The 26,041-nt window shown below is 42.9% G+C and overlaps 2 protein-coding genes and 1 long non-coding RNA gene across 4 annotated transcripts; 1 reads left to right on the top strand and 2 right to left on the bottom strand.

Moving 5' to 3' along the window:
• Window positions 1–16,211: 16,211 nt before the first annotated feature.
• LOC117902013 lies at window positions 16,212–17,842 on the bottom strand. 2 transcript variants are annotated; one of them, XR_004649351.1, is made up of 4 exons: window positions 17,645–17,842; window positions 16,587–17,570; window positions 16,372–16,514; window positions 16,212–16,307 (listed from the first exon to the last, which is right to left on the bottom strand). XR_004649351.1 is itself a non-coding variant. In XM_034813061.1 (3 exons), the coding sequence occupies exons 1-3, from the start codon at window positions 17,709–17,711 to the stop codon at window positions 16,465–16,467; spliced, it is 1,101 nt and encodes a 366-aa protein (XP_034668952.1). In that variant the 5' UTR covers window positions 17,712–17,842; the 3' UTR covers window positions 16,319–16,464. The 2 variants fall into 2 exon arrangements, 1 of the variants encoding a protein (XP_034668952.1); XM_034813061.1 differs by lacking the exon at window positions 16,212–16,307 and having other exon boundaries at window positions 16,319–16,514.
• A 5,707-nt stretch (window positions 17,843–23,549) lies between these two features.
• On the bottom strand, window positions 23,550–24,439 carry LOC117900855. The gene is made up of 4 exons (XR_004649298.1): window positions 24,226–24,439; window positions 23,883–24,172; window positions 23,736–23,803; window positions 23,550–23,671 (listed from the first exon to the last, which is right to left on the bottom strand). It is a non-coding gene; the product is annotated as an uncharacterized LOC117900855 (long non-coding RNA).
• A 476-nt stretch (window positions 24,440–24,915) lies between these two features.
• LOC117900745 (male-specific sperm protein Mst87F) lies at window positions 24,916–25,369 on the top strand. The gene is made up of 2 exons (XM_034811223.1): window positions 24,916–25,031; window positions 25,100–25,369. Exon 2 carries the CDS (start codon window positions 25,105–25,107, stop codon window positions 25,276–25,278), a length of 174 nt encoding a protein of 57 aa, XP_034667114.1. The 5' UTR covers window positions 24,916–25,031; window positions 25,100–25,104; the 3' UTR covers window positions 25,279–25,369.
• Window positions 25,370–26,041: the final 672 nt, after the last annotated feature.

Consider the following 26,041-nt stretch of genomic DNA (forward strand, 5'->3'; position numbering starts at 1 on the left):
GTGCAGCTCTTCTTGTTGCTCCAAATATGTTGCAAGGCAAGTTTTTCTCAACATGAATCATGGGAAGGGGTAATGTTTCAAAATAATTTATGTCTCAATATGTTGACATCAGAAGACATCAAATGTTGCTCTACATTGTTGCTCGGCTTTTGCAGAAAAAGTCTCAATATTTGTATGAAATAGAAAACCTCGTAGACTCCGTTTTACATTTGCTTCGGCTGTCCAGCTCCTGCAGACTATGGTAGCCGTGTAAATATTTTAAGTGCTTCCCTGCAGATCAACTTTAAGCAGAAGCACAACCTGAGTGTTGTGGCGGGGCAGGGGTATCTGCTGCTTGCTGCTCAGAAAATGTACCTTTGACCACTTTTCAGTTTATTTCTAATGCGCTTAAAAGTTGGTTGGGTGGAGAAATGCACACGATGCTGGGGGTCTCGCCCAACGCCAGTCAAGAAAAAGAAGAAGGGGGGAAAGGGCGATATAAAGTGGACTTTCGTCAACGCTTTCTATTCCCATCACAGCCTCAAAATCAATCTCTTAACATATTTTTCGCATCCATTCGATTTATTTTCCATAAAAGTAAGCCTATTAACGCCAACACGAACCCGAGTGAGACGAGTGTCGGGACGGGGGCTACCGGAGTTCTCTGGGATTTTCTGAGTGGTGGCTTACGAGTGCCACCACAGACGTAGAAAATTATCTCTAAAGTCTGAGACTTTCTTACAGCTTTGGCCGAGTGGGAGAATTGTTGACGCGATGGGGAAATTGTGGCGCTGCTACCCAACGAAAATCTGCAATTCGAAAATTACAAATTAAAATAAATATATTAACCAATAATTTTTGTGGAGATTCTGCCGAAAACGGTTTGGGGCATCCTCTGGTTATTCCCCATCATTAGCCTTCCCCCTGGGCTGCTCTTCCCCCACGATAGTGCCAGTCCGAATCAAAATTCCCTCCTCCATTAACACGCAACATCTGATTGAAGCCCGTGACAACTCCCAGACAAATACAGAAACCATTGAACAACAATTATTCCAAGAATCAGGACATGTAGAAAATTAATTTTCAATGAAGAAAAAAATAGGGAAATAGTTTGACCCAGTTTGTGGCCATAATTCAACTGTCATCTAGGTCTGGCCATCACAATCCCAGATGTATGTACTCACAGAGGTACATAAGTATGACCATATGTATGTACATATGTACATAGATATATGTATGTATATGTACATATGTACATACATATAAGGAGAGAAAGAGCCATGCACAGATTGGACATTCGGCAAATGGAACACTGATTGGAACTCTCCTTTTCGACACGCTTAAATAATTATATTAATTATTCTTAAAATGTGAACAGAAGCAGCAGCAGCAGAATCGACTGTGAAAAACACATTCGAAGGCTTCGAAGCCTTGTTTCTGTTTCTGTTTCTGTTTCTGTATTTTTGTAATCGGCTTACAAATGACGCGGCTAATAGCTGCCTGGCTTTATGCCCTCCGCAATGAACGAGAGAATGGATGAATGGTTGCTTTTTGTATTTATTTATCTGTACTGGCGGATACCCTAGAAATTGAAAAGGTGTTGAGGGGGGCTTAGCGGGCGGATGGGTTTGGGCAGATGCAAGCGGACAGCTTAGTGTTTTCTTCGCAGTGCTTGAGATGCGTAAATAGATGCAGAGCATCGCTTCTTCCATTCACAAATATTTCCCCCATTTGTTGCACAATTTGCAGCATTTTTTCAGGCTATCATTCTTATTCCGGCGGACTATGGACGATGGCAATTCGATTTCATGGCTCTGTGCGTAGGACAATTTACCCACTGTGCCAGTACTAAATAGTTGACTGAATGGCAGACATGCAGACGCGCAGACACACGCCGACACACTCCCACGCTCGACGCAGGGAGGGGCATGCCACGCCACACCGGTACATGCTCCTGCATTGGTGGTGCATTCTGCAAATAAATGAACTGAAGCGTTGATGGCCTCTCCCTCTCCCTGCTTGCATGGACAGGGGGTTGCAGGGCTCCTTCCCAGGATTCCAAAGGATCCATGGCTACGTGGCAGGGAGCATAATGAAAACTTTTCGATCGAGTGCACTTCTGCTCGACTACCGGCGGGCTCCAGCTCCAGCTGGACGTCGGCTGGTCGTTGGCTGGTCGTTCAAATGGCTGTTCTGTTGGCTGCTGCCAATGCAAACACATAATTGTTCGTATGGTTGCAGGATGTACAACAACAGCAACAGCAACATGCTGCAAACAGCTACAAATGTGTGGCGGTGGCCATTTTAAAGCTGCTCGATAGAGTGAGGCTGACATTTGGCTTGATTTCTCCATCAAAATATACGCCAGCAGTTTTCGGCTGGATGCCTTTGCATGATTTTATATTTTATAATTTCATTTTGCAATATAATAGCCACAAGCCCTCTGAAAACAAACACAAGAGAATAGAGAGAACAAAAAGAACTAATCAACGTTTATATTGTTGCCTCTACTATTTCCAAATCATTGAAAATCCTCTTACAAACATCTGCATGGTGCTCAGAGAGCGGTGGATCCCTCTCCAAATAAAGAAGTGAGAGGCCTCTGCGAACAGAGCCCTTTTCGTGATAATTATACCCACAAAGTAAACAAAACAGGAACAAATAGAAAGAAGAAAGCACCCCCGAAATGTTATGATGATGAGTAGCCAGAAATGATCACATAACTTTTCATTATGCGCACATAAGAAACCAAATCGAATCCGAATTGGAGTCCCCATCCGAACAATTCTGACCCATGACCAATTAAAACCTTTTACCTGACCTCAGCGATGCCTTCTCTGAGCAGCGTTACGGATATGCCACGAAGGGGCACAAACACTTCAGCAAAACCAACACAAGGCCTGGGGACCCCACAGACTCCTAACAGATGGAAACATATTGCTTTCATCACCTGCAGACACACTCTTTGGGAAATGTTCGCTCAACAATTTGTGAGCAGTTATCCCTATCCCGCGCGCCCAAGCTCTCAAAAAGGGTTTCAAACAATTAAGATTTAGATATGGAACGCACGAGTAAGCCCCAAAGGAAGGCAAAGACGTGGAAAGGTCAGGTCAGAGACCGGTCTTCGCGTGTGCCCCTTCCACTTGCCTGCCTGAATATTTAATACAATTCGACCAAATAAAATAAAAACAAAAACAAGAGGCCGCAGCCAAGTCAACCCAATGAAATTTGACTAATTGCCTGAAGGTACTGCCGCCAGTCGCCTGCCTCATGCCACACATTGCACGCCTCTCTTGCGGCAAACCTCCCAGACAGTCGTCGGGCATTCAAATGCAGGCAGATAACAAGGAAACTGCATTAAGAATCATGCCACACAACCACATCCGCAGGCAGCAGAAGCAGAAATCGCTGTAAAATGGAAATGCTGAAAGTTTTCGAATCGAAAAACCGAAAAATCGAAAAAAACGGGCGGGAGGGAGGCTAAACTGAATAACTTCTTAGCTGGAAGGTGGGAAAAGGGTCAACGCAACCGAAAAACCTCGTGTGCTTACATTTGTTTATTGATTCCATAATTGATTGCAGTCTCGATGTAGAGTCGTGTGTGGCTCTTAAGTATTTTGAATGTGACTAACTAGATTTGTGGGCTTGGGAAAGTTTTCCGTTGAAAATTAGGCCGAAAATTAACGCATTTCAGATGGAGATCTGCAAACCCCCAAACACATATCTCGAACCGCATGAAAACTGCGACAAAGTTGTACCGCCACCAACGGGGCTCTTGGAATATTCATCAGGAAGGGGGCCTGACCAAGTGTTGACTTTTGTATCTTTGGGGGACCCACAGCACATTCATTTCGCTGCATCCCACACCGCAGAGAGACTCCCCCATTGGGCGAGAGCTAATGTTTTCCTACGTCCTACAACAGCAGAGAGTGGGAGGGAGAGGCTAGAAAAGTCCGCCCCCAACAAAAGTAAAACAGAGTACGAGGAGTATTGGCAAAGCCGATGCTCACATATTTATGATCACTCAATTATGGTGCGGGGTGTGTGGGACGGTGGACGATGGGCGCTGGGCGCTGGGCGTGTGGGGAGGAGCTTGAGTATGAGGCACTTCCATTTCACTTATGGGTTCGTATTATTTATTCCAGTGTGCTGCCGCTGCCTAGTGGCTCCGGAGTGGTGTCGAGTGGTAGAGGCACGGCACTCTCCTCCACTGTGTGTGTGAGTGGCACTCCCGTGACCCGTGCGGGGCATTAATGTTAATAATTTATGTGGGAAATGTATGCCAATGTACTCGTAAATAGTTAAAAATTATATTTGATTACGGCCAGAGTCTCGCTAGGAAAATTGGAATTGATTTTCCTTTTGTTTTTGTTGCCAAGTATGGAGATAAATTGTTTAGTAGGCAATTTGTATAAGTGTTGAGCGCGGGGTCCGGTCCGGTCCGGTCCGTCCTACGTCGTCCTGCGTGACAAGAGAGTCCTGCGTGGAAGTTAAAAGTGTTTCCTCTATAGTGCGTAAACAAACCCATAGAGACAGAGAGAGAGAGAGAGAGAGAGAGAGAGTGAGATTCCTTCGTGTGGCACATGAAATGTTACGAGGATTTTATTAGGTGCTTACTTGACTTGACCCTCCCACCAATGCTGCGGCCTGTTAATGCATTTGTGGACCACATTTGTGATGGTTAGATATACTTCTGGTACAACAGCTGAAGGAGTGGCAGGAGCTCCATTGTGTGCCTGGACGAAAATTCATATTCATCCCAATCGTGCCTTTTCTGATTGAAAGAAAAACTCAAAAGCTTATGCGTACGATCTGCTAATTATTCATTTGCCTGAATGGGGAATATGCAGTACATATCTCGAAAGCCACAAAAGCCAACTTTGCATCGTCAAGGAGGAGCGGGAGCCAATCGCGGCTCAAACTCATTTCCTAATCAATTAAATATTCCGATTTCAATGGCCCAAAGCCAACGAGCGGACGAATGAATTCCTGTGGAGGAGAGGGGCGGCACGGAACAAAGGGAGTGCCTGGACCTGTGCTCACTACTGTGCAGTCCGGACTCTCCCTGGATCCTTTTGTGATTACGTAATTACGTTTAATGAATTCAGAAAATGAAAAATGGAATTGAAAGACCATTCCCTTTGCGAAACGCATTTGAAGAACAAATTCTTCTTTTCCCCGTGGAGGCAAGAACCTTCCATTTTTCTTCTCTTTCTTTTACCTTTCTTTATCCTTATTTTCACTGTGGACTGCAATTTAGGCTTTTGTCCTTGCCATTTTTCATTTTCAAGTCCTGAGAAAAAGGCATGAAGGAGAGACGGGAGGGGTCTGTGGACGGCATGCAAATTTAAGTTTTGGAAAATTTTACTCGACGGTAAATCCAAGTATTTTTACGTGTGGGTCACACAAAGCCAATTAAACACTTTTGGGGCCATCGATTTTGGCATTGTTTCCCATCCTTTGGCTCCTGTCATGAGCTGCTTGCTGCTCCGGATGGGCACTCATTGAGTGCCATTTTCCCTGCTCCCTGGATTCCACACCCCAGGGCAAGAACCGGAGGCGGGGCAAGTGTTTTAAGCACATTCTGGGTAATTGACATTTTGACATCAATTACCGCACTTTCAGGGAACGAACGACACAGAAACTTGTACTCAGCACCCCACTCCAGGACGTTGTTTGTTGAAACAACAGGAGCCGCACAGTCGAAGGGCAAGTTCTGGCTTGGGCAAGTGTTCAACAAAACGACAAGAAACCGAAAACAGGCTGTTTGTAGTAGGGCGGCTTCCAGTCGCTGCAGAAAGAATCCTCAGAAGGTCCAAGCGTCCCAAAATGAACCGACACAGTAGAGGTGTATAATATATATTGTGGTTTATTATGCACTCGGACGGCGCGGGTTAGATTTGTATGTGGCTTTGTATGTATGGATGTAGAACTGTGTGTGCGACGAAGATGGACTGTATCGAGTCGCGTGTACCGGAATGTACGGGGGTGGGTAGAGTACTACCTACCGCTTAGCGGCTGGCTGCCCGCCAGCTCGCGAGCGCCAGCAAAGAAGGAGAGGGCGAGAGCGTAGGGAGTGAGAGCGCGAGCGAAGTCCGGCTGTTAACAACAGCCCGCTGCTAACTCGCTGCTGCTACTTTCAACACAGGCAGAGGTGTCGCATCTTCAAATTTTGTTTGAAACTCAATGGCTCTAGCGAGTGAAATGATTTCAATTCGAGGAGTGGAGCGGAATGCACGCAATATTTTATTCCAAATAGAGTTTGTCAGCAAGATTAGTTCGAATGCCAGAATATGATAATTAAAATATGATAATAGCGGCACTATCAGTAAAAGATCAGAGAATAATATACAAAAAGAACTCAAGAAAATTATATTCAAACAAGAATATGTAGATGAAAACCCATGGATAATAATACTAAGCTGATACTTCGAGTTCTTAGCTAGTCCCTGGAAAATATAGGGAATTCTCTCCTGTTCATTTTGCTATTTCTCCTCTTCACTGAAACGATGCGTTGGACAGAAAGCTCCATGGAAATGAAGTTACAAATGAAGTTTAGCTTCAAAGTCTGGAATTAGCGTTATTTCTTCTCCAGGGAAATATTCACTGCTTGGAGCAGATTTCCCACATTGCTACAACAGAGATGTTTGTAGTACTTGGAGGCCTTGACCAGCGACAACGTCTTCGGGCTGGATGGCAAAAACGAATGAGACATCGAATATTTTTTGGAAATGAACTGAAAACTCCGCAACAAACCGGATGATGAAAATGGGCATCGAAAAGCTCTAAAATCAAGTTTCAAAATCTGCCACAGATCCGATACGTAGAAGTCCTTAAACGGCTACCAACAGAGCGGCCAAATACATATCATCAAGATATCAGAAAAAACATCTTCTTGGCCTCCATTTGGCCTCCAGTTGGCGTCCAACTGGCGCCTATTTTGGGGCTGCTGCTGCAGCTCCCTTTGAGCCTGTCAGTGCAAACTCAATGCCCCAGACTGTCAGGCTGCCAAGATATTCTGTATGTCGTACAAAAGACGACCGGGCCAAGCAGCTAAACATACATACATACATATGTTGAAATCGCAGCAGAGTCAGCATCTACTCTAGAGCAAATTTCGCTACAAAGGAAATGTCATTGCATTTTTACACCAAATGCAGAACACAGCAGACAGTAGTAGCAGGGCGAAATAATAATATAAAGACAAGAATTCAATGCTCTTTCGCTTGTGTTTCACTCCGCTGCAGCGCCAAAAACATTTCCAAGTCATTTTAGTAATGGAATGACTTTTGAATATTTGAAGAGCTCCTTCCGCTGCATGGCTGGTATCCTTCTTCTCCAGAAACTATTCCCTCCCCATCCCTAACCAACCAACTCCCTGTCCGCACTCTCTGCACATGCTACGGGCTCCGCTATGGAATGGACAGATATGGACAGAATCTTCCAGGGAGTTGCTGTGAAGGAAAACTCTCGCTCTCAGCGCTGTCTATCGTCGCTTTGAAATTTTCATGAACATTGGTGCTGTCGACATTTGCTGTCTCCTTTCCTTTTTCCCGTTTAATTTATAAAACATTTTCCCTTTCCAGCTGCCTGACTCTTCCGAGTTCTACATCTGGCCAATCGCGTTTATTTTGTCATCTTTCTTCCCGAATAAAGTTCTCTGGAATACAACAGTCAACTGTCGGGAGTTTCTACTATCATATTATCCGTACACGGGGGACTCTTCATTCGTGTAACGTGCAACGTTTTTAGATATTTTAACAGAGTAATAGCTTCAGTTTAAAGGTCCCTTTCCATTGTGATAACACGAGGTTAGAGTCATAATCTCTTACATGCGAGTGTCCTTGAGGAAAGTTCTCATAAAAAGAAATATTTAGAAAGTACAATACATGAAAGTATTTGTTTTCCTTTCATTAAGATGTACCACTATGGAAATAGTTGCTTGGTCCCCTATAAGCCAAGAAGGATCCCATTTAGTTTGCTCTAATTTTCGGCTCTGTATTAAATTGCAACGAACATTTGGTCTGACATTTTGTCACCCGCACTCGTCTCGAGACTCAGCAATAAAATCCCCCGCACAATCAACAAACACAAACCAGAAACCAGAAACCAAAATGCTAGGAAGAAGAGAGAGAGCGCCACACAAAAATTGTAATATTATATAAATAAAATTCTCATCATATTTTTATAACCACGTAGACATAAAGATTCCTATCACCAGGGAGGGGGCGGACAAGGAGGAGGCGGTGGCGGTGGAGGCGGCGTACGGACAAGGTCCGAAACGAATTTTCGGTTTCCGCCTTTCCCCTCGCTCCTGAAGTGCTCTCTTTTTCGCTCTTCTCTGTGTGTGTGTGTGTGTGTGTGTGTATTTGTTTCTCTGTTGGTTGTAATCTTTTGTTATGTGACCAATAAAGTAGGCGGCGGGCTGCTGGCCCTCAAGCGATGGCTGGTCCAGATAGGTGGGCGTGACCGGGGCCACAAGGCGCACGAAATTGGTACGTAAACCCCCGGCCTAAGCCGAATGTGCAATAAAAGGATTTGTGTGAGAAATTGCATGAGCACGCATTTTAAATCCACATTAAGTATGGATGGACCTTAACAGGGGGTCGTACAGTGGGTGCAGGGGGCAGGAAGCCAACAGAAAATAAATATACATGAAAATAAATATGTAATGAAAGGCAGCCAGAGGCAGGCAGGGGCGAATGCGTGTTGGCGCGTTGCAAGTTCTTGGAGCTCTCTGTCTCACTGACAGCTCTATTGAGAAATGATTTGTGTGGGGAAGGACAGGGGCAGGGACTTCAGGGAGAGATTGTCAATAAACATAACGATTTTCCAGGATAAGGAAGCCATTGACCGCGGGGAGAACTTCTGTTAAAGAAACGTCTTCAAGCATTTGTTAACAATTCAGATTTATGCTCCGACTAGTACTGGTTATAGTTCCATTCAACAATCTCTTGACTTTCCCCTACAAGCGATCCACTCACCTGTCTGGCTGCTGTCTTTCTGCTGCCTGTCTATCTGTCATACAACTCATTTCTGCAATTCAGTTCGTGCCCCAAGCCATTCATTAGAGCCCTTTCAATAGACAAAACGCAGTGCCTGCAGCAAACAAAGGCCCAGACGGCCCGGAGTCGGACCCATCTGCAAGTCAAAGTTCAAGCAGAGCCTCAGCGGCCACCAGCAATTACGGAGCCATCGGCTATCATTACAAAGGGTTGGCCCACAACAAATTCCAGGGCCCGGCTTCGTGTGTGTCTTGGCCTGGTCCATAAATCACGTCGCGTTTCGCCTTTAACTTCGATCTGCACTGCCTCTCCTCTTTTGTATGCGTGGGCTGAGGGCCCACAAGTTGCCTTGTGGCCTTTTGTTGAGAGATCGTTTTGATGCAAGCAAACTGATCGCAGGTCAATGGGTCAGCGTTTGCCCAATATTTTATTTAAGGCTCGTCTTGTGAGAAGCAAAATGATGTACATCTACTACAGGTTTACTTTCAAGATCAACAAACACAAATTTGTAATTTGAATTGAAAGCTGAACTAAATAAACTTGAGACACAAACTATTACAAGTGTCAGCAGCAATTGAACGCAAGAAACTCTCAGATAAAAAGGCATTGATAATCTGATAATCTGACGAAGATGCGCTGAACAGAGTGTGGAATACTCTCCAGGAACTCAGCGAAAAATGAGCTACAACTGGGACGCAGTACCAGGAATGCCCCAGTTGCGCACAGGGTACGAGTGCAAACTTTTCTCCAAACTAGCAAACTTTTCTTTCCAAGTCAAAACAGCAACTGAAAATAAAATAAAACAACATTCACACATGGCTGGCCCCCGAGGAGAGAGCCCCTGAATGCCAGGCTGGGACTGGGAAACAACAGAATAGGAATGTGAATTTGAATGGGGAATAGCAGCCACTGTAAATAGAAAGTTTCAAGTGGTTCTTGTTGCGGGAATACTGAGAAACCAACTCATGAAATACATATGTATATCCCAAAGAGCGATTTATGTTGGGCCCTAATTTAGTTTTTACAAGTAATTTGCTTTTACTGCTGGAAGTACCTCTGAGACGCTCTTTTCCATCACCTTTCTGATAGATTCCTACTCCAAATGCCATAAACCGAAGTGTCTGCCACACAATTCAATTGCAATTAATTCTCCCAACCAAAAGCCAAAGAATCTCTCCAGTCGGAGGCTCGATTTATTGGCCAAAAGTGTCAGGTGCATAAATTCAAAGCAAGAACTTTTTGGCAAGAGGCCCGACTGCAGCCAACTCCAGCAGCATTCCGGCAATCACTCATTGCGTCAATCAAGGTGAAGGCACAGGCAGCCACAACCGATTCGCTTCAATGCATACCGCACTCGCACTCGCACTCGGCACGAGCATTTCAATTTAAATTAAAAACTTTAACCGAACTTTATATAGAGTTTAAATATGCCCCACAACCATTCTCTCATTGCCTCGTTGCCGCCGCGTGTGTGCACTCCAGATCTCGGCTAAAAATCCAACGCCTCGTTGGACACAGAAGAAGGCGTAAGTAAGTAAGTACCAAAGTGAGCAATGAGCAATGAGCACAGGACCACAGCAGGGCTACACGTGAGTTGTAACTCTGCAAAAACTTGTGCGGAAATACGCGTACGCGGTGCGAGTGAGGATTGGAAGCTGCAGTTAATGCCCGATAAACTTTATGCACTTTATTCCCCATTCTCATTCCCTTATCCAGGCTGCATTTCCGGCTTCAAACTCGATTGCCGCATTCATCCGTTCATTCACTCGCCTTGATTTCATTAACGAACCACACAACATAGAGTTCAATTCCAGACACGTTCCCGTGTCGACCACAACAAAACCGCACAGCACACAAAAATTCGAAATGGCCAAATAGAGACTGGGCTTTTACCCATTCAGCAGGGTTCATTATTCTAGAATCTAGATTTTAGCCATTTAGGAAGTCATTCTTTTGCCTTTTACAAAGGGTCACCCTTTGTTTTTTCCATGAGCCCCTTTTCACAGGAGGCCACAAATGAAGAGAAGAAAGAGCAGCTTGGATGCAGCTTTTTACGTATGTGATTTAAATTCAGTCTGTAAATTCGAGCCCCAAATAAACACACATAAATACAAACTATTAATAAGTACAAAGGTAGCTGCAAACATTTTCATACTACATAAATAATATTAATTGAAATGAGAAAATATTTAGGTATGAAATATATTTATTTGGAAATCTGCCAAGACTTCTGCCAAGACTTCTGCTGTGACCTAACAACATTAAGTACTCCACTTCGGTGAACTTATTGAAACGGTGCTAAAAATATGATTTGTTTTATTTATTCAATGAAATCTGTATTAATGCACTCAATTATGCACAATTATCGTTCGAGGCAGCAAAATGTATCCACAATCTGTTCGCTTATGTTCGCTTATGTGTGAGACCCCGCCACACATATTCGATTTCCGTTAAAAGCTGATGCTGAATGCTGTTGCAGCATGAAATTCGTGTTACGAGTACGAGTGTGTGTGGCCCCACTCCTCCTGCCTCCTGCCTCCTGCCTCCTGCACACTCCTTTGAACGTAACGAACTTTGGCTGGAATGTCACGTGTTTCAGGCGTTCCTTCATGCCACTGCTGGGATGCTGCTGACACCGTTACACAAACAAACAAACACACACACAGAGAGTGAGAGAGAGAGAGACAGAGTGGGTGGGGGACTTTGCCTTGTTTCCCTGCCTCTTGCGCCTCTCGCGCAGACAGAGTTGCACAGAGCAGCATTCGCATTTCGTTGGTCATTTTTGTCATTTTCGCACACTCCACTCAAAAGGCAGAATTAATTACGCTAATTGAAGAGCCAAAAGCGACAGAGAGATAGGGAGTGAGAGATAGAGATAGAGATAGGAGTGCAAAACACAAGAGTCGCAGATGCACACAGCGATACTATAGAGGAGTGAATGCACAGACTCGCAGTCGTAGTTTGCTTTCAGGCTCATTCCCCATGCGTTCTGACCAATGTTTTTTATTAAATTAAAACATTTATCTCTCTCTCTCTCTCTCTCTCTCTCTCTAGTAGCTCTTTCTCTCTCTGTCTCTGTCCTGGCACCGTTTTCATTTCATTTGAAAGGAATTGCTCCAGGTGATATGATACGCCGCGTTGTTTTAGCTTATTGGATTGGATGCCAGCTGACTTCGATTGTTTTTGATGGAATACCCTTTAGTGCTTTTGCAAAAATCTCAATTAATGAAAAAACTATGGTTTGGACTTTAATATCGTTCGCAGATAAATTCCCCCTTTCATTTAATGTCTAATTTAATTATGCAAACAAATGAAGAGCACGCAGCTCCATGGACTGCAGAAGACACTCAAACTTTTTCGAGCTCGACAAACTGTCGGGGGAAAAACTTTTCTCAAGACAAACTGTAAAACCCATCGACCAGTGAGGGTTCGATGTTCGATGAAAATGCATTCTCGATTGGAAAATGTAACAAAGGGATTGGGAATGCGTGCGGTAATATTTATGTGGCTAATTCCTAACGTACGAAAAAACAAACCTAAGCTAAAGCTGGTGGGGTTGGGGGTGGACTTGAAATGCAAAAATCTCTCTGAAAGTACGGAAGTTGACACTCAAGTTTGTAAATCCAATAAAAATCACATTAGCCCAGCGGCAGTGCGGCGAGGGAAGGCAAACAGCGGACCCGTTGATAGTACTCCAACAAAAGTGGAACTTAAAGCGGTCGGAGGAAAGTCCAAGGAGAAGGAAACTTAAGGCAACTTCTTCTGCGCCCCGCGGCATAAGAAATGCTAATGATCCTGCACTAAAGTGTTTGAGCGGAAGCTGGCAAATAAAAGACCACAAAAGGCTTTTAAATTTGTGAGAACAAAAGCGGAGAGAGGCTGTCCACTAGTGGCTCGTGAATGTCAGCGAATATTTGAAAAGGTTTTGATTAAGTTTTATTGATTGAAGATGCCTAAAATGTTAGAGTTTTTCGTAGCTTTTCCAACAAAATGAAAGTATTTTTGGCGAATATTCATAGTGGGTGTGGGTGGTTTTTCTTCCATATTCCATCTGCTTGTGTGATTATCTGTGCATTTAAATTTATACATAAGCAATTACGAGAAGCACAAGGAGCACTGCCACCAAATGGAGCACTTGTCTAGGCGTGAAAGGTCCACCGATGGATGCCTGCTGTCTGCCACTGGAGCGAAGCATCTATCTCACTGTGTGTGCGAGTGTGTTGGTGCGGCGCCAAAGACCAATTATGCGCACATTTCATGCATAAGAAAATTCAATTCCACGTTCATTTGCACATGCAAATCAAATTTATTTGCGGCAAACACACTCTCCTTCGGCTGCAGGACATGCCACCAAAAGTAAGGATCCGGCACCGCACAGCACCGAGCACCGAGCACCAGCACCAGCACCACCACGCGGCGCACAGCAGTTGCAAGTAGTTGGTGGAGTTGGTCCTGCTGTCTCCTGTCTTATGCTCTGAAAATGTTTCTCAAATTCTGCAGCCTGCCACGAACTTTGACAGCATCTTCCCCCTTTTCTTCCCCATCCTATTTGTCCCTCCCTTTCGCCTTTTCCCTGCCATTTCCTACCAATTTCAATATGCCTTTTCCACGCACTTTCACAGCTTTTCAATTTTCCATTTAGTGGAGTGCCAGCATGGCAGAGTGAATGCTCTGAGTGAGTTCTATGGCAAATCTAATGGGTTTTGAGGCACCACATGAAAAGCTTTCATTACACGTGAATGTTCTTTTGTATCTTTCGGATGGATGTATCTCATAATTAACGCTGGGGAAAATGTTGTTTTATTGAGAATTCCAATAGAATTTTCCCTGATTAATGTGCAGATCTCTCTCAAGCAGGTGAAACGCCTGTCATGAAAATATTATGAAGATATTTTAACCAATTTACAATTTAACCATTAAACCATGGAAAAATCCTCACTCTCTCCCGCTCACTCCCTCTCGCTCTGTCTCTTCTCTCTCTCTTTTTATCTGCTTCTCTGTGGATCAAGTGGCCTTCCATGTGTTTGACATTTGTGATCCGAGTCCACTTCATTGCTGGACCCAAGAGAGAGCGCCGTAGAGGACACTACATTATACTCATCCACATCCGCTCATTGTAGTAGTTGCCCCCAAACAGAGGCTCGCTCCACTCCAAAACTTGAATAATTAAAAATACAATATTGAAGTGCAAACATCTGGCAGAAAGAACAGAACGGAACGGAACAGAACAGTACAGAATAGAGAGAAAAGCAACGATGGGGAGAAGCGGTCGTCTCCCTCGTGCACTTAGTCAAAGATATCCACTTGCAAGGACAACGAAGGGAGATCCTTGGGATGACACTGGGACATGCTGGGAAATGCTGACAAGCTGCGCAAACAATCGAAGCAAAAGGCATGACATGACAACAAAAGAGTGAGGAAAAATGCAGTCCGGTTGGGTCTGTGATTTTGCTGCAGGCTGCCTCTGGATGGAGGCTACACAGAATGTGTGGAGGGTTGGGATGTGTGTGTGTGTGTGTGTGTGTGTGTGTGTGTGTGTGTGGTGGAGTGCTTATGGGTCAACGCCAGAAACAAACTATGAGAATGTGGCACGCTCGTGCCAGTGTACTGCTCAGGGGTGATGAATGCTGGCAACCAAAATGGGGCAGGATCTGGGGGGAGGACAACTGGGAGATGCTAACCAGACGGGGGAATTCCCTATAGAGTTAGGAATTTATTAGGATTATTTAAGGGGATGCCCAAAAAATGACCCTTGATGTTGTTTTCTTTGTCCAATCCCTTTCCTTTTGTTTCTAAAACCAAAAATAAAGACCCTTTGCGGGATTTTCCCAATCGAATCTCTACGCAAAGTATTCCATAGATATGTATCTGGACAGACTCGTATGATCCATGTGGGATCCCATTGTATATTGTGCCAGTGAATCCCCCAATCGATGGATCATCTCTAGCCAAAGAACTGTCAACATGGTTGTGGCATTTTCTGGCCGCGTGCCTTTCCTTAGCTCTCTCTCGGTTGGCCTGGTCATCCGCTGTGTTTGCTCCTTCCACTGGTCCAGCTCCAGCTCCAGCTCCTGTTACTGTTACTGTTACTGTTTTATTTATTGTTTGCGCTCATTTGAGTCAATTACGACAAACGGAGATTGTTAATTGTTTTGTTGCTGCTGCTGTTGCTGTTGCTGTTGCTGCCACATCTTGTGTTGGCTCTGCTCCTCTTCAGAGTGTGGTGACTGGCTGACCGGCTGAAGTCCAAGACAAACAAGCCGCATCCTGGACCTGGAGATACCCTCCCCGGCCTCGTCTCTTCAGATTGTTTCATATTATTTATTCGCCCTGAGACGGAGGTTCTTTGTTTTTGCTGTCTGTCTCCTGTTTTGTTCTGTCGTTTATGGCATTCGCTCTTCTCTCTGTCTCTGTCTCTCTCTCTCTCTCTCTCTCTCTCTGTGTGTGTTGGCCTTTGTGTTTGCTTTTGGCCAATAAACGAGCCAACTCTGGCGGAGGCCCTCTTGGGGTCGCGTTTAATGGTGCGTTTAACATTTGGTTCGGTCTCTAAGAAGAGTGTCCCGTGACCCCCCAACTGGGATAGTCCCCCACTTGGCAGAGGGAGTGGGAATGTTGCTGATGTTGACTTGTTGTCCTGTCTCCTGTGTGTCCTGTCTCTTGCGTAAACTTTAATTGACTGTCAGTTCATTTGAGGTAAGTTTTAATTAATTTTTGCTAGCGTTTGCTTGGCATGGCACTTGTGTCTGCGACAAGGACTGATATGCCAACCAAGGATACAACAGAATAAGTGGTGCATGACACTTAAACGTCCTGCTAATTGTTTGGCCAGCATTTTTGCGGTTCCTTCAGCCTTCCCTTTACACGCCCCACATTTTAAGAGGGAGTTCGGGATAAAACTCGTAATTCTCCAACTTTAGCATTAGCACACATTAAAATTATTAATAGCTTTCCAAGGCAGCTAATCAAACAGCAGGAGCAGTGTTTTGTATAAGGATTCAAACAGTGTATTAATATGCAATTTCACATGCCAATTTTATGGCTGCTTTTTGGGGCTGTTTAAGATTCGGAATTAATTTTTAGCCAATGCCTTTTTACCATCATACATTTTTGACTTTTGTTTAAAACTTAAGCTTCTTATAATTTGCTCAATCGTAATCTGCTCAGTGCGTCCAATAAATGGCAAAGGCACGATTATTTTAGTAAATCAACCCAGGAAAATACAATTCAAAAATTCAAAAATTGTTTATTAAACCTAAAACGCTAATACATAAGGAACTAAAATTTTGCGATTAAAAATATCTATAAGGATGGAAAAGCTCGAGCCTGTAATCGTTAAAAAAAATATTTGGAGTTCATGGGTTTTCAAAGGTTCAAGAATGAATCATACCCCCGGTTCTTCGTCTGGTCAGTGAGGAAAAGATCTTCCCTCTAAAGTTCCCAGGAACGGCCGTTCAGTCCTTCAAGGCCTGTGAAATGCTCCTTATCCTCTGCGTGGATACCTTTTCGATAACTTAGCTTTGGAACTGGATTCTGGGCAGGCACGAGTGAGGCATGTATAAATCGCACCATGAATTTGTAGCTGTACAGATGTGTATCTCTTACCCATTATACTTTTCTTCACTTTCTTGGCCTTGTTTATGATCTTCACTTCGCTTACAGTTCGTTGAGGAAGCTGCTGCTTTTTCGTGACTTTGCGTAGATCCTTTCGTTCGGACATCTCCTTCTTACGCTTCTGTTGCTGTTGCATCTTGATCATCTCGGGTATCTTGTCATCCTTGTATTTGGCAATGATTTCGCTCTGCTTCAAGTTCCAATGATAACCGTGACGATATACCTGGGGCTTAAAGTCAACGGGGAGGTGGGCGTTATGCTCCACGCCTCGTATGCATCGCATTATGCGATCGTTTCTTTTGATTTTATTCGTGATACTGGCTATGTCGATGTAGTCTGCTAGCTGCTCCTTGAGACGCTGCTGCTCCTTGAGACTTTGCTGCTCCCGTATCCATCTGGATTCAGGAAGTGTGGTATATTCCTTCGGCGGGGTTTTCTTTATGTTCCAAACGTTCTCCTGGCGGTAGGATGTCGGTTTCTCCCCCTCCACTGGGGGCTCCATTTTCCTATCTCTCCAATTGGGCTTGCTCTGGGACGCATAACCCTCGTAGCGGCTTTCCGAAATCCTTGCATACTTGCTGACCAGACTCGAGTCATTGCAGCCAAACAACGTTTGCTTCCTCTGCGTGATATTGGATTTCATCAGATCCATCAGCTTTTGCTTTAATCCTCCCTGGACTCTCACGGGTCTTGGTGACGCATTTGATCTTGCCGATACTTGCTGCTCGTTTTGCTTCTGAGGCAGATGCCTTTGCAGTATGTTGCCATTGACCTTCTGTTGCGTGGCAACCTTTGAGCACTCGTACCCCGTCCTTTCAATTAGCTTCATCGACTCGGAGACATTCCTTAGGAGCGTGCTCAGTGGACCGTTCTTCGACCAACCCGTGTTGCCTTGCGACTCCTGCAGCGTATCCGAATTCATATTCAGAGTGCTTATGGCATTCTTATTTAATGCTCGACTCCAGCAACTAAACGCTACAAGGGATACGTACACATATACATATTTGCTTCTCTATCTGCATCTATGTATGCATCTGATGAAAGCTTACCATTTCCCCTTACATGAAAACACTTGCAAACATTCGCTAAAAGACTAAAAGTTTTGAGTTCTGCCATGATTATCTCACACAAAAAACAAACTAAAAACTAAATAAAACTAAAAGAACTTAACAATTTCGACAAACATAAAAAATTTGGAAGATTTGGGTTGTGTAACTTCTGAACGTCGTGAATCTAATGAAAATTTCAGATGAATAAAGAAACAAATACAACATTTCGGACTGCTACGATTCATTATAGACTTATTGACAATTATTTCAAAAACTCGTCGTAAATAGTAGATACACATGTACATATATAAGTTTGAGTAATAAATTCGGAATCATTTCAGGAAGTGGCGAGTTGCGCGCTGCTGCGAATCTGTTACAGATTAATAGAGAACTTGATGGATCTGCAACGACTCTGCGGCACCTACATAATTGAGCATTACCCAACTTGAGGGCACTCCCACCTTTTGTGGTTTTTTAGTAAGAAAAATATAAAATTAAATAAAACCCCAGAGTCATAAATAATAAAATCAAAGCCACTGTAATGTCACTTGATGCATGCCTGCCTTTCACGGAATTGGGATGCGCTTCATTAACAGCAACAATTATGTAACAACTTTCAAATGAACGAAAAAAGGTCTGAAGGAATGTTGCCCAATAGTTAACAAGTTGAGACCCTTGCCCCAGAGAACACCTTGAAAATGACTTAAGCAACCATTCTCATCAGCATCATCATCATCATACTCCTACTCGTTGAAGGATAGTCTCACCCTCACCTCGCCAGGTTTCGTCCCAAACGTGCTTCTCTTTTCTCGTTTAGAAAAATTGCTCACGCACCGGTTCGTCCTTTAATAGGGATGCAGAGGGGGATGTATGTATAGCAGCAAGGAATACTTTGTAGTGCTGGAGGATGGGTCGGTCTGTAGTAGATTTTAAGTGCTTGGACCGGACGTTCGTTCGTTGGTTCTCTGTGGGTTTGCTTTGGTTGTGATTTTGATTTTGTTTACCGCTTACCGTTCACCATCCATCCGTATACCGTTCCACCATTCACCGTTCCAACGTTCGTGTATCGCTCGTCGCCTAAGCGCATTAAAAGTTTTCTTCTTTTTCTACCTTACTTTTCTTGCTGCTTCTCGTTATACTCTTAGGGAAGGTATGAATCTTTATTCCCGGGGCTTGTTACATACAAAGAACATGAATATACGCCGTGTATCTCAGTTTTATTCATTAATTAATATAATTATCGATTTAATTTTGATAGAGAGAGAGCGGAGCCCCGCTTTAAAAATCGTATACCAAAATGATAAATTTATGTTACTATTATCATTATTTTTTTTGTATTACCCATAAGGCTCAGATTGCTTAAGATATTTCCTGCCTCATTATTTCCATTAGGAACAGCAATAAAAATAGTCCCAAAATCCAGCTGCCCAGAGTATATCCATTGTCTTCATTCATTCTCTGCCTCACATTTTGTATTCTTTATATTTTGCTGTGCACTTTATCGAAAGCACATCACGTATTGCACCTGATTTGCTGACAATCCTCAGACAAGAGGACAGGACAGAAAAGGACATTCTAAACAGAATAGAAGCCATCAAAAGCAGAGGCTTAAATACATCCCCAAAAACAGTGGTAGAACTTTTGGCAACCGACTTGCATACGAAAATCTATGATAATAATTAAGATTAATTGCTCCTTGCGAATGGCTTCGATGGATGGCCCCTTGATAAGTCATTTCTAAGAGAGTGTCTGGCTTACTTATAGACGAGGCTGTGATTTGCGAAGGTGTTGGCCAAATGAGACCTGAATTGAGATCCTAATTGACAGAAGAAGGGTGGGAACCGAAACCATGTCTGGCATAACCATGATATGTATCTTGTGAGAGATATGCGGCAGCTGGCAGGGGGAAATATGCAAAATAGTACCCCGTTAGAGTGTGATTAGGCTCTGCAGCCAAATGCCTTTTGTTTGTCTTAATTGTCCTCGTCCTCGAGCCTTATGCTTAGGGAAATTCCAGTGGATTGTTGGCCAGACACAGGATATTGTTTTCCATCGGGAAGGTAAGATTAAAAGTAAGAATTTGGTAAGAATAAAACAATATTTAAGTTATGTGCAAAAACACTGATTATTTGGCAGTCTGCTGCTTTCCGACACAAGGAGTCTGGTCTGAGAATTCTCAGTGCAAAAAGTAATCCCCCAGAAAAAATAGGGACGGAACATATGCCTATGGGAAAGCTGTCCAAATATCACTCATCCATGTCTCTTGGCATTGGCTTACACTCTGAACGCTTTCACTAATTGCCATCTTGTGGAAGAGAGCCTGGCTCAATGGGATTCACACATCAATCCCAAAAAGAAGGTACACACAAATCCTACAGAAAACTGGAACAAGTCAATGTACATACATATGTGTCACACATTCCAAAGCTCTGGACCGCCCGAGTCGAACACAGAAAAGTTCCTTGCAAATGCCAACTGCAGCTGCATTAGGATCTCTTCTGCTCGCTCACATATTTTGGTAATTAGATTGCAATTGGACAGGCCCTAGTGTTGGTGTTGGCTAACGTAGCGTATGTGCTATGCGCCCAATGTCCCGAGAATCCTGTCTGCCTGCGTTCCTGGTGCCTGGTGCCTAGTGCCTGGTTCCTGTTTCCTGGTTTCCTTTCCTCTGCTGTTGACATAAATTGCTGATTATGCATAAAAGTGCAATCCAAAAATGCAGTTGGAAATCCATTCAAGTCTAAGGCAAACTTCTTGTTGGGCAATTGAGCAGGTTACTTGCCACAAAATGGGTTTAACCCATTGAAACACACAACAGCAACAAAAACAATGATTTGTCAAAAAAAATTTGTATTTTGCATTGGAATTCTTCGTCAAGATTTTCTTTTCTACAGATATCGTTCGGCAAACAACTCTTTTTTGAGTTCAAAATTTTTAGTAACATTTGTACCTGGTCAATGCGGTCTCATCGTCTGCTACCAACCAATTTCGCTGCAGCGATTAAATTTAAAAAAAAAAAAAAAAGAATTCTACATAATAATATTTTCTGTTTAGTTGCTCCCTTAACGAATATTTTCCCTATATCTTTGCCATTAAATCTCTAAAATGCAAACCCTCAATGCAGTTTCTCAACCATAAGCCAAGGGTTAAATTGCATGCAGATACAGTTCGTGGGGAGGGGGGCGCCTTCAATTGGCCATTGCCTTGCACTCTGCCACAGATACGAGTACGACTGCGAGTAGGAATCGTATGCATGTTGGGGATTTATTAACTGTTGAATTGGAAAAAAATGCAGAAAGGACAGACTCTGGACTAAGGACGGGGGTTCTTGGCCATGCACCATTAGTCTCTGGGGCCAACAAAATGCAAACAAAAATCTCTCCAGTCTCCCGACCCCAGAAGGCCAAAGTCCGGTTCCAAGGCGGAGTGTAAGCCTGAGGTTCAAAGGAAATGTGGGGTTAGCGCCGAAAGCACTGCGCTGACTAAGCATAAGAAGGGAAATTGAAAAGGCAAGTCGCGTATCTTTGGTGAGCAGCGTTTTGTGTGCATAAAATTGATGAAGAATACGAGAGGAAAAGAGTACGGGAGTGTAGAGAGCACGCCAGCATATAGACAAATTTGGATGCGTTATTTCCTTACTCTCTCTCTCTCTCTATCTTTTGTGTTTATAAATCAATTGGGAATGCAAACAGCTTACTCTCTTAGCTGGTAAATAGAAAAAGGATTTCTTACTTCGCTGCTACAAACACAAAATACTATGTGCATGTGGAACTGGAAAATATAGAAGCTACTTGTATTTTTGGATGAGCTGAGAATATCAAACAAATGGAATAAAGAATTGTTCGTTATTTCTTCAGTGCCCTGTCTCAATAGTGTATCTATGAAGAACATTTTAAAAAACCAATGAAAATTAATACATTTTACATATTGTACCTATCATTTTTTATCCCCCTACGAGTTTTTCGTTTCCTTGTTATGATTTGTATCCTACGACTAACACCTAATTTATTTTTTTACGGATTTAACTTCGGTGTTATTGTCATGTTTTCTATTCCCCTACCGTTTCCAATTTTGGCTGAACCAGAACGTGGATTTCTTTCTAAGGAAGTGGCCTGTGGACCATTCAACGACAGTCCGAACAGCAGCCACCGCTAAGCAAGGGTAGCCGCATGGTCCACAGTAGGGTCCACAGCAGGTTCCATCGAAGGGGCCGCAGTTGGGTGAACAGCAGGGACAGCAGAGATAACAGCAGCCACCACACAGGATGTTGCCGAATATCCGCAAAACTTCTTCACGGAAATAGGTTTTGTTTCTGGTTTTGTGAACTTTTTATACCCGGTGCTCGAAGAGTAAATAGGGTATATTGTATTTGTAGTCGGAGCAAAGTGCGTAACGCACCGAAGGAAACGGTTCCGACCCCTTAAAAGATACATATATGTACATATATTCTTAATCGGCATCAATATATATCGGCATCGATATATCCATGTCTGTCCGTCCGTCTGTCCGTCTTGTTTGACGACTGTTTCTCACAGACTATAAGAGTTTTGTCTGAGTCATGTGATATCACACAGAATCAAGTTCGTTTCAACATTCTTTTTCTGGTGTTCGTTCCGCAAACAACTCTTTTTTGAGTTCAACATTTTCAGTACCATTTAAAAAAAAACGAGAAGGGACGTGTGAGACGCTTCTTACGCGTCACAACTTTTATACCCGGCACTCAGTACTACATCTACATCAACAACACTGCTCAAGCCAACACGCTCCTTTAGCTCGCCACCCTCCCCTATAGACACACACTGCAGAGTCGCGGCAGAGGCAGAGGCATAGGCAGAGGCAGAGAAGTGTCAGGGGCAGAGGCCATAAACAGCGCGAAGCAGAGTGTGAATGCTGCGGGACGGCGTGGGTTTGGCCACTGAAAATTAATTTCTTCATTGTGGCTATAATAATGATCCAATCGTATTCCAATTTGGTGATCTGATAGATATTGTCATTCCCTGCGGAATCGCGTTTTTAGTTTTCTGCTATCTTCAAAATTGTAGATTTGGGAGGTTTTCGCCCTTTTGCGGAGGCGGAAGGGGGCGTGGCTCATTTTTGAAATACACTTGTAACAGTGTGAGCATACATAAGTATGGATGCAAAATTTGGTGGCTCTAGCTCTTATAGTCTCTGAGTACTAGGCGCTCATCAGGACGGACAGACGGACAGACGGACAGACAGACAGACAGACATAGACTCGGCTATTGATGCTGATCAAGAATATATATACTTTATGGGGTCGGAAACGTTTCCTTCTGTGCGTTACATACAACCGTTATGTGCACAAATACAATATACCCTATTTACTCTTCGAGTACCGGGTATAAAAATTAATATTCAACATAAAGTACCTGGTCAATGCGGACTCATCCAAACAATTTCGCTGCAGCAATTAATTAAAAAAAAAAGAAAAGGTTTGTTTCAAGGTTTGTTTGTTTGCCCCGAACCCGAATAAGGTCCGATTGGATAATTTTTATGCCCAGAATGATGAAATTCATTTGCAGTGGCTAGCCCCATCCCTCCAAAAATATGTATGTAAATACATACATGCTGACTGAGTACCGGGTATAAACGTTGTGACGCGTACGAAGCGACAGACACGTTCCTACTCATTTTACACTTGCATTGAACAAACAGCAAACATAAATGTGTAGATGTTGGCGGGAACAGGAATGAAAACGGACTGAACAAAATAACATTTCAAATCACATGTTTCGACATTAGACACTAGACCTACAGAGTTAAATATCTGGTGCGGAATACCAAAATTCTGTCAAAGAATCTTCTGCCGAACCTTCAGCTTAAGTACCCTTAAGTATCACCAAAAAGAACACTGCTCTTAATATCAACATTAAAAACACAATAATTCAGTGTACATAAAAATCACAATCAGTCATCTATTTTATTCAGTATTTGTTGCGTGTGAATTTATTTTAGCTAATTCCAGCATGTCCCTTGCGAATGGTATTATTTTGAATAAACTATAACCTAGGCAAATGAAATTGGAGTTATTTTTTAATTAATAGTACAAGCTCCCACTCGAAACACTTACAAAAACCATTGTGTAGAAGTTTAGCTTTCTTTCAATTGTATCGATAAAAATCATTATTGTGGTTCAGTCTGCAATAAGAATATGGGATTAGAATATCGAGAATAATTCTCTTAGCCAATCAACCAAGAACAGTGTAAATTCACGTACATATTGATATTTTGATACCCTAATCCCAAAACTTATGGCTGAACAAGGATCCTTTAGGAATTGGAGCTGACTCATCGTCCATTTGTTGTAATCCAGTGATTTTGCGTGTCTGGAATAACGTAAAAGTGTACGCATCCTTTAGGAATCATCTATTGATTTCAATCCAGTGTGTCCAGTTTGATTTAAGTCTGTAAATATGCTTAACGATGGATAGTTTGTGTATCCTTTATGCACATACGAGTACTAGGCAGTTCAATAATATAGTAACATTTCGTGTGGTGTGGTGGATACTGTGGAATGGATTTATATTAGAATGCCAAAAGAAATTTCCTTTATTTCTCACCTTTTGGCCATCATTGGAATTAGGATTAAAGAAAAATAATTTGTACACATGTGAACCTTTTCACAAACACAATTTTAAATCGCGTCATTTAATGCACACTTTTTTATTTTTAAACTCAAACTTTCATAATACTTTTTCCGAAAATAGAATTTTTATTGTTGGCTGAACGAGAGCCGAAAAACGAACGAGCATATATTGGGATTTACAATTGATATTCCCAAGGTTACAGCCTACTGATTTGTATATTTGACAGAGGAAATTTCGATTTGAGTGAAGCTAAACCTAAGTACAATGGGACTAATTTATAGACATGGTGTGGCAAGCAAAGCTACACACAGATATACTCGTACTTTATATGTACATACATACTTATGTACCTGTACCTGTGCCTGTGTGATGTTGGCCATCTCCAATTGTAGCCTTAGGGGAACACATTTGGTGGAATTGCATTGAAGCATTTGAATTAAATCTAAAGTTATGCAGCCCTTTACCCTTTTGTGCCTCGATCGTCTATGAATAATCTATAATGAGCCTCTCTAGAGCTCTTAGTCTCGCCCTCAGACAAATAATAACGGACTATGGGTCTCTTCTTTGCCATTGCAATTGTATAAAGCCACATTTGTATATTCATGTGTATGTTGCTATCAAAAAGTATGCCATGATTTCAGCTGACGCATGGACTAGATTTTATAGGTGTCCTGTCTAACACATTATTTTCATTCAATCTTTGGAGCTCCAACCCTTCGGACTGTTTTGTGAAAACGGCAAAATAAAACCTAAATTAACAACTTTCCAGCTTTTTAAAGGTGTAAATAGATTTGAAATTAAAAAAACATCAAATTCTAAATTTATTTCTAAAATTATTTCCTGGCAGGACAAATGCAAATTACAAAGATGTGCAGCTGGCCTTGTTATCCCTCTGCCGCCCTCTGCCCTTGCGGTGGTTGTGGACCCAGTGGCTACTACGATCCCTGCTTTGGACCCTACAATGGTCCATTCAACTCCTGGTGTGGCGCAAGTGGTCCAGGATTCTGGGGCGGACGCTGTTGCTAGTCGTCGCCAGGACGAGAAAGATCGATCGTCTTCACATGCAACAGTCGGGAGGGTTTAAACATTCAAAAATGCAATAAAATTCACAAATATATTTGTGTATGACTTTAATAGAAGGGTTAAGAAATTTGGAAATACACTTGTAACAGTGTGGGCATACAGCCATCTGGAAGCAAAATTTGGTGGCTCCAGCTTTTATAGTCTCCGAGCCCCAGGAGCTCAACAAGACGGACGGACAGACAGACATGGCAATATAGACTCGGCTGTTGATGCTGATCAAGAATATACCCTGTGGGGTCGGAAACGCTTCCTTCTCAGTGTTGCCACTAACCACGATGCTGCAGTTTCATCATTTGGAAATTCAAATATACATAGCCACAAATGTCTAATATAAATGCGTCTGAAATCCCAAGGCCAACTTTGAGAATTTTAATTACAACTAGAATATCCTATTGAACCATATTTCATATCAGCATCAGGCATCATCAAATACGAGCTAGAGCCCCTTTTTGCACACATTTCACCTTTTGTGGGTCACTGCTTTTGCACTGCTTTCTGGTCGTGGTTCGTTTTTGGTTCTCTGGTCCTATTTTATGCTCTGTGTCATGTAATTTACATGACGTGTGGCTCATGAAATGTGGATGCGTTGATTACATGTTATGATATCACTTTGTGTTTGCTAGGGACAACAAACAGCACGTAAAGGATGTGTGATTTCTGCTGGTAATGCAAGTGAATCTAAATGCGGGGACTGCAGGAGCTGCTG

Source organism: Drosophila subobscura, chromosome U, assembly GCF_008121235.1.
Source record: "Drosophila subobscura isolate 14011-0131.10 chromosome U, UCBerk_Dsub_1.0, whole genome shotgun sequence".
Classification (NCBI taxonomy): domain Eukaryota; kingdom Metazoa; phylum Arthropoda; class Insecta; order Diptera; family Drosophilidae; genus Drosophila; species Drosophila subobscura.

Bases quoted from the DNA above. Each gene is read 5' to 3' on its own strand.
- LOC117902013 (XM_034813061.1), bottom strand. From the start codon at position 17,711: ATGGCAGAACTCAAAACTTTTAGTCTTTTAGCGAATGTTTGCAAGTGT. The intron at 17,571-17,644 runs GTAAGCTTTCAT...TATCCCTTGTAG, and splicing joins TTTTCATGTAAGGGGAAATG to CGTTTAGTTGCTGGAGTCGA. The intron at 16,515-16,586 runs GTAAGAGATACA...GTGCCTGCCCAG, and splicing joins AGTGAAGAAAAGTATAATGG to AATCCAGTTCCAAAGCTAAG.
- LOC117900745 (XM_034811223.1), top strand. From the start codon at position 25,105: ATGCAAATTACAAAGATGTGCAGCTGGCCTTGTTATCCCTCTGCCGCC.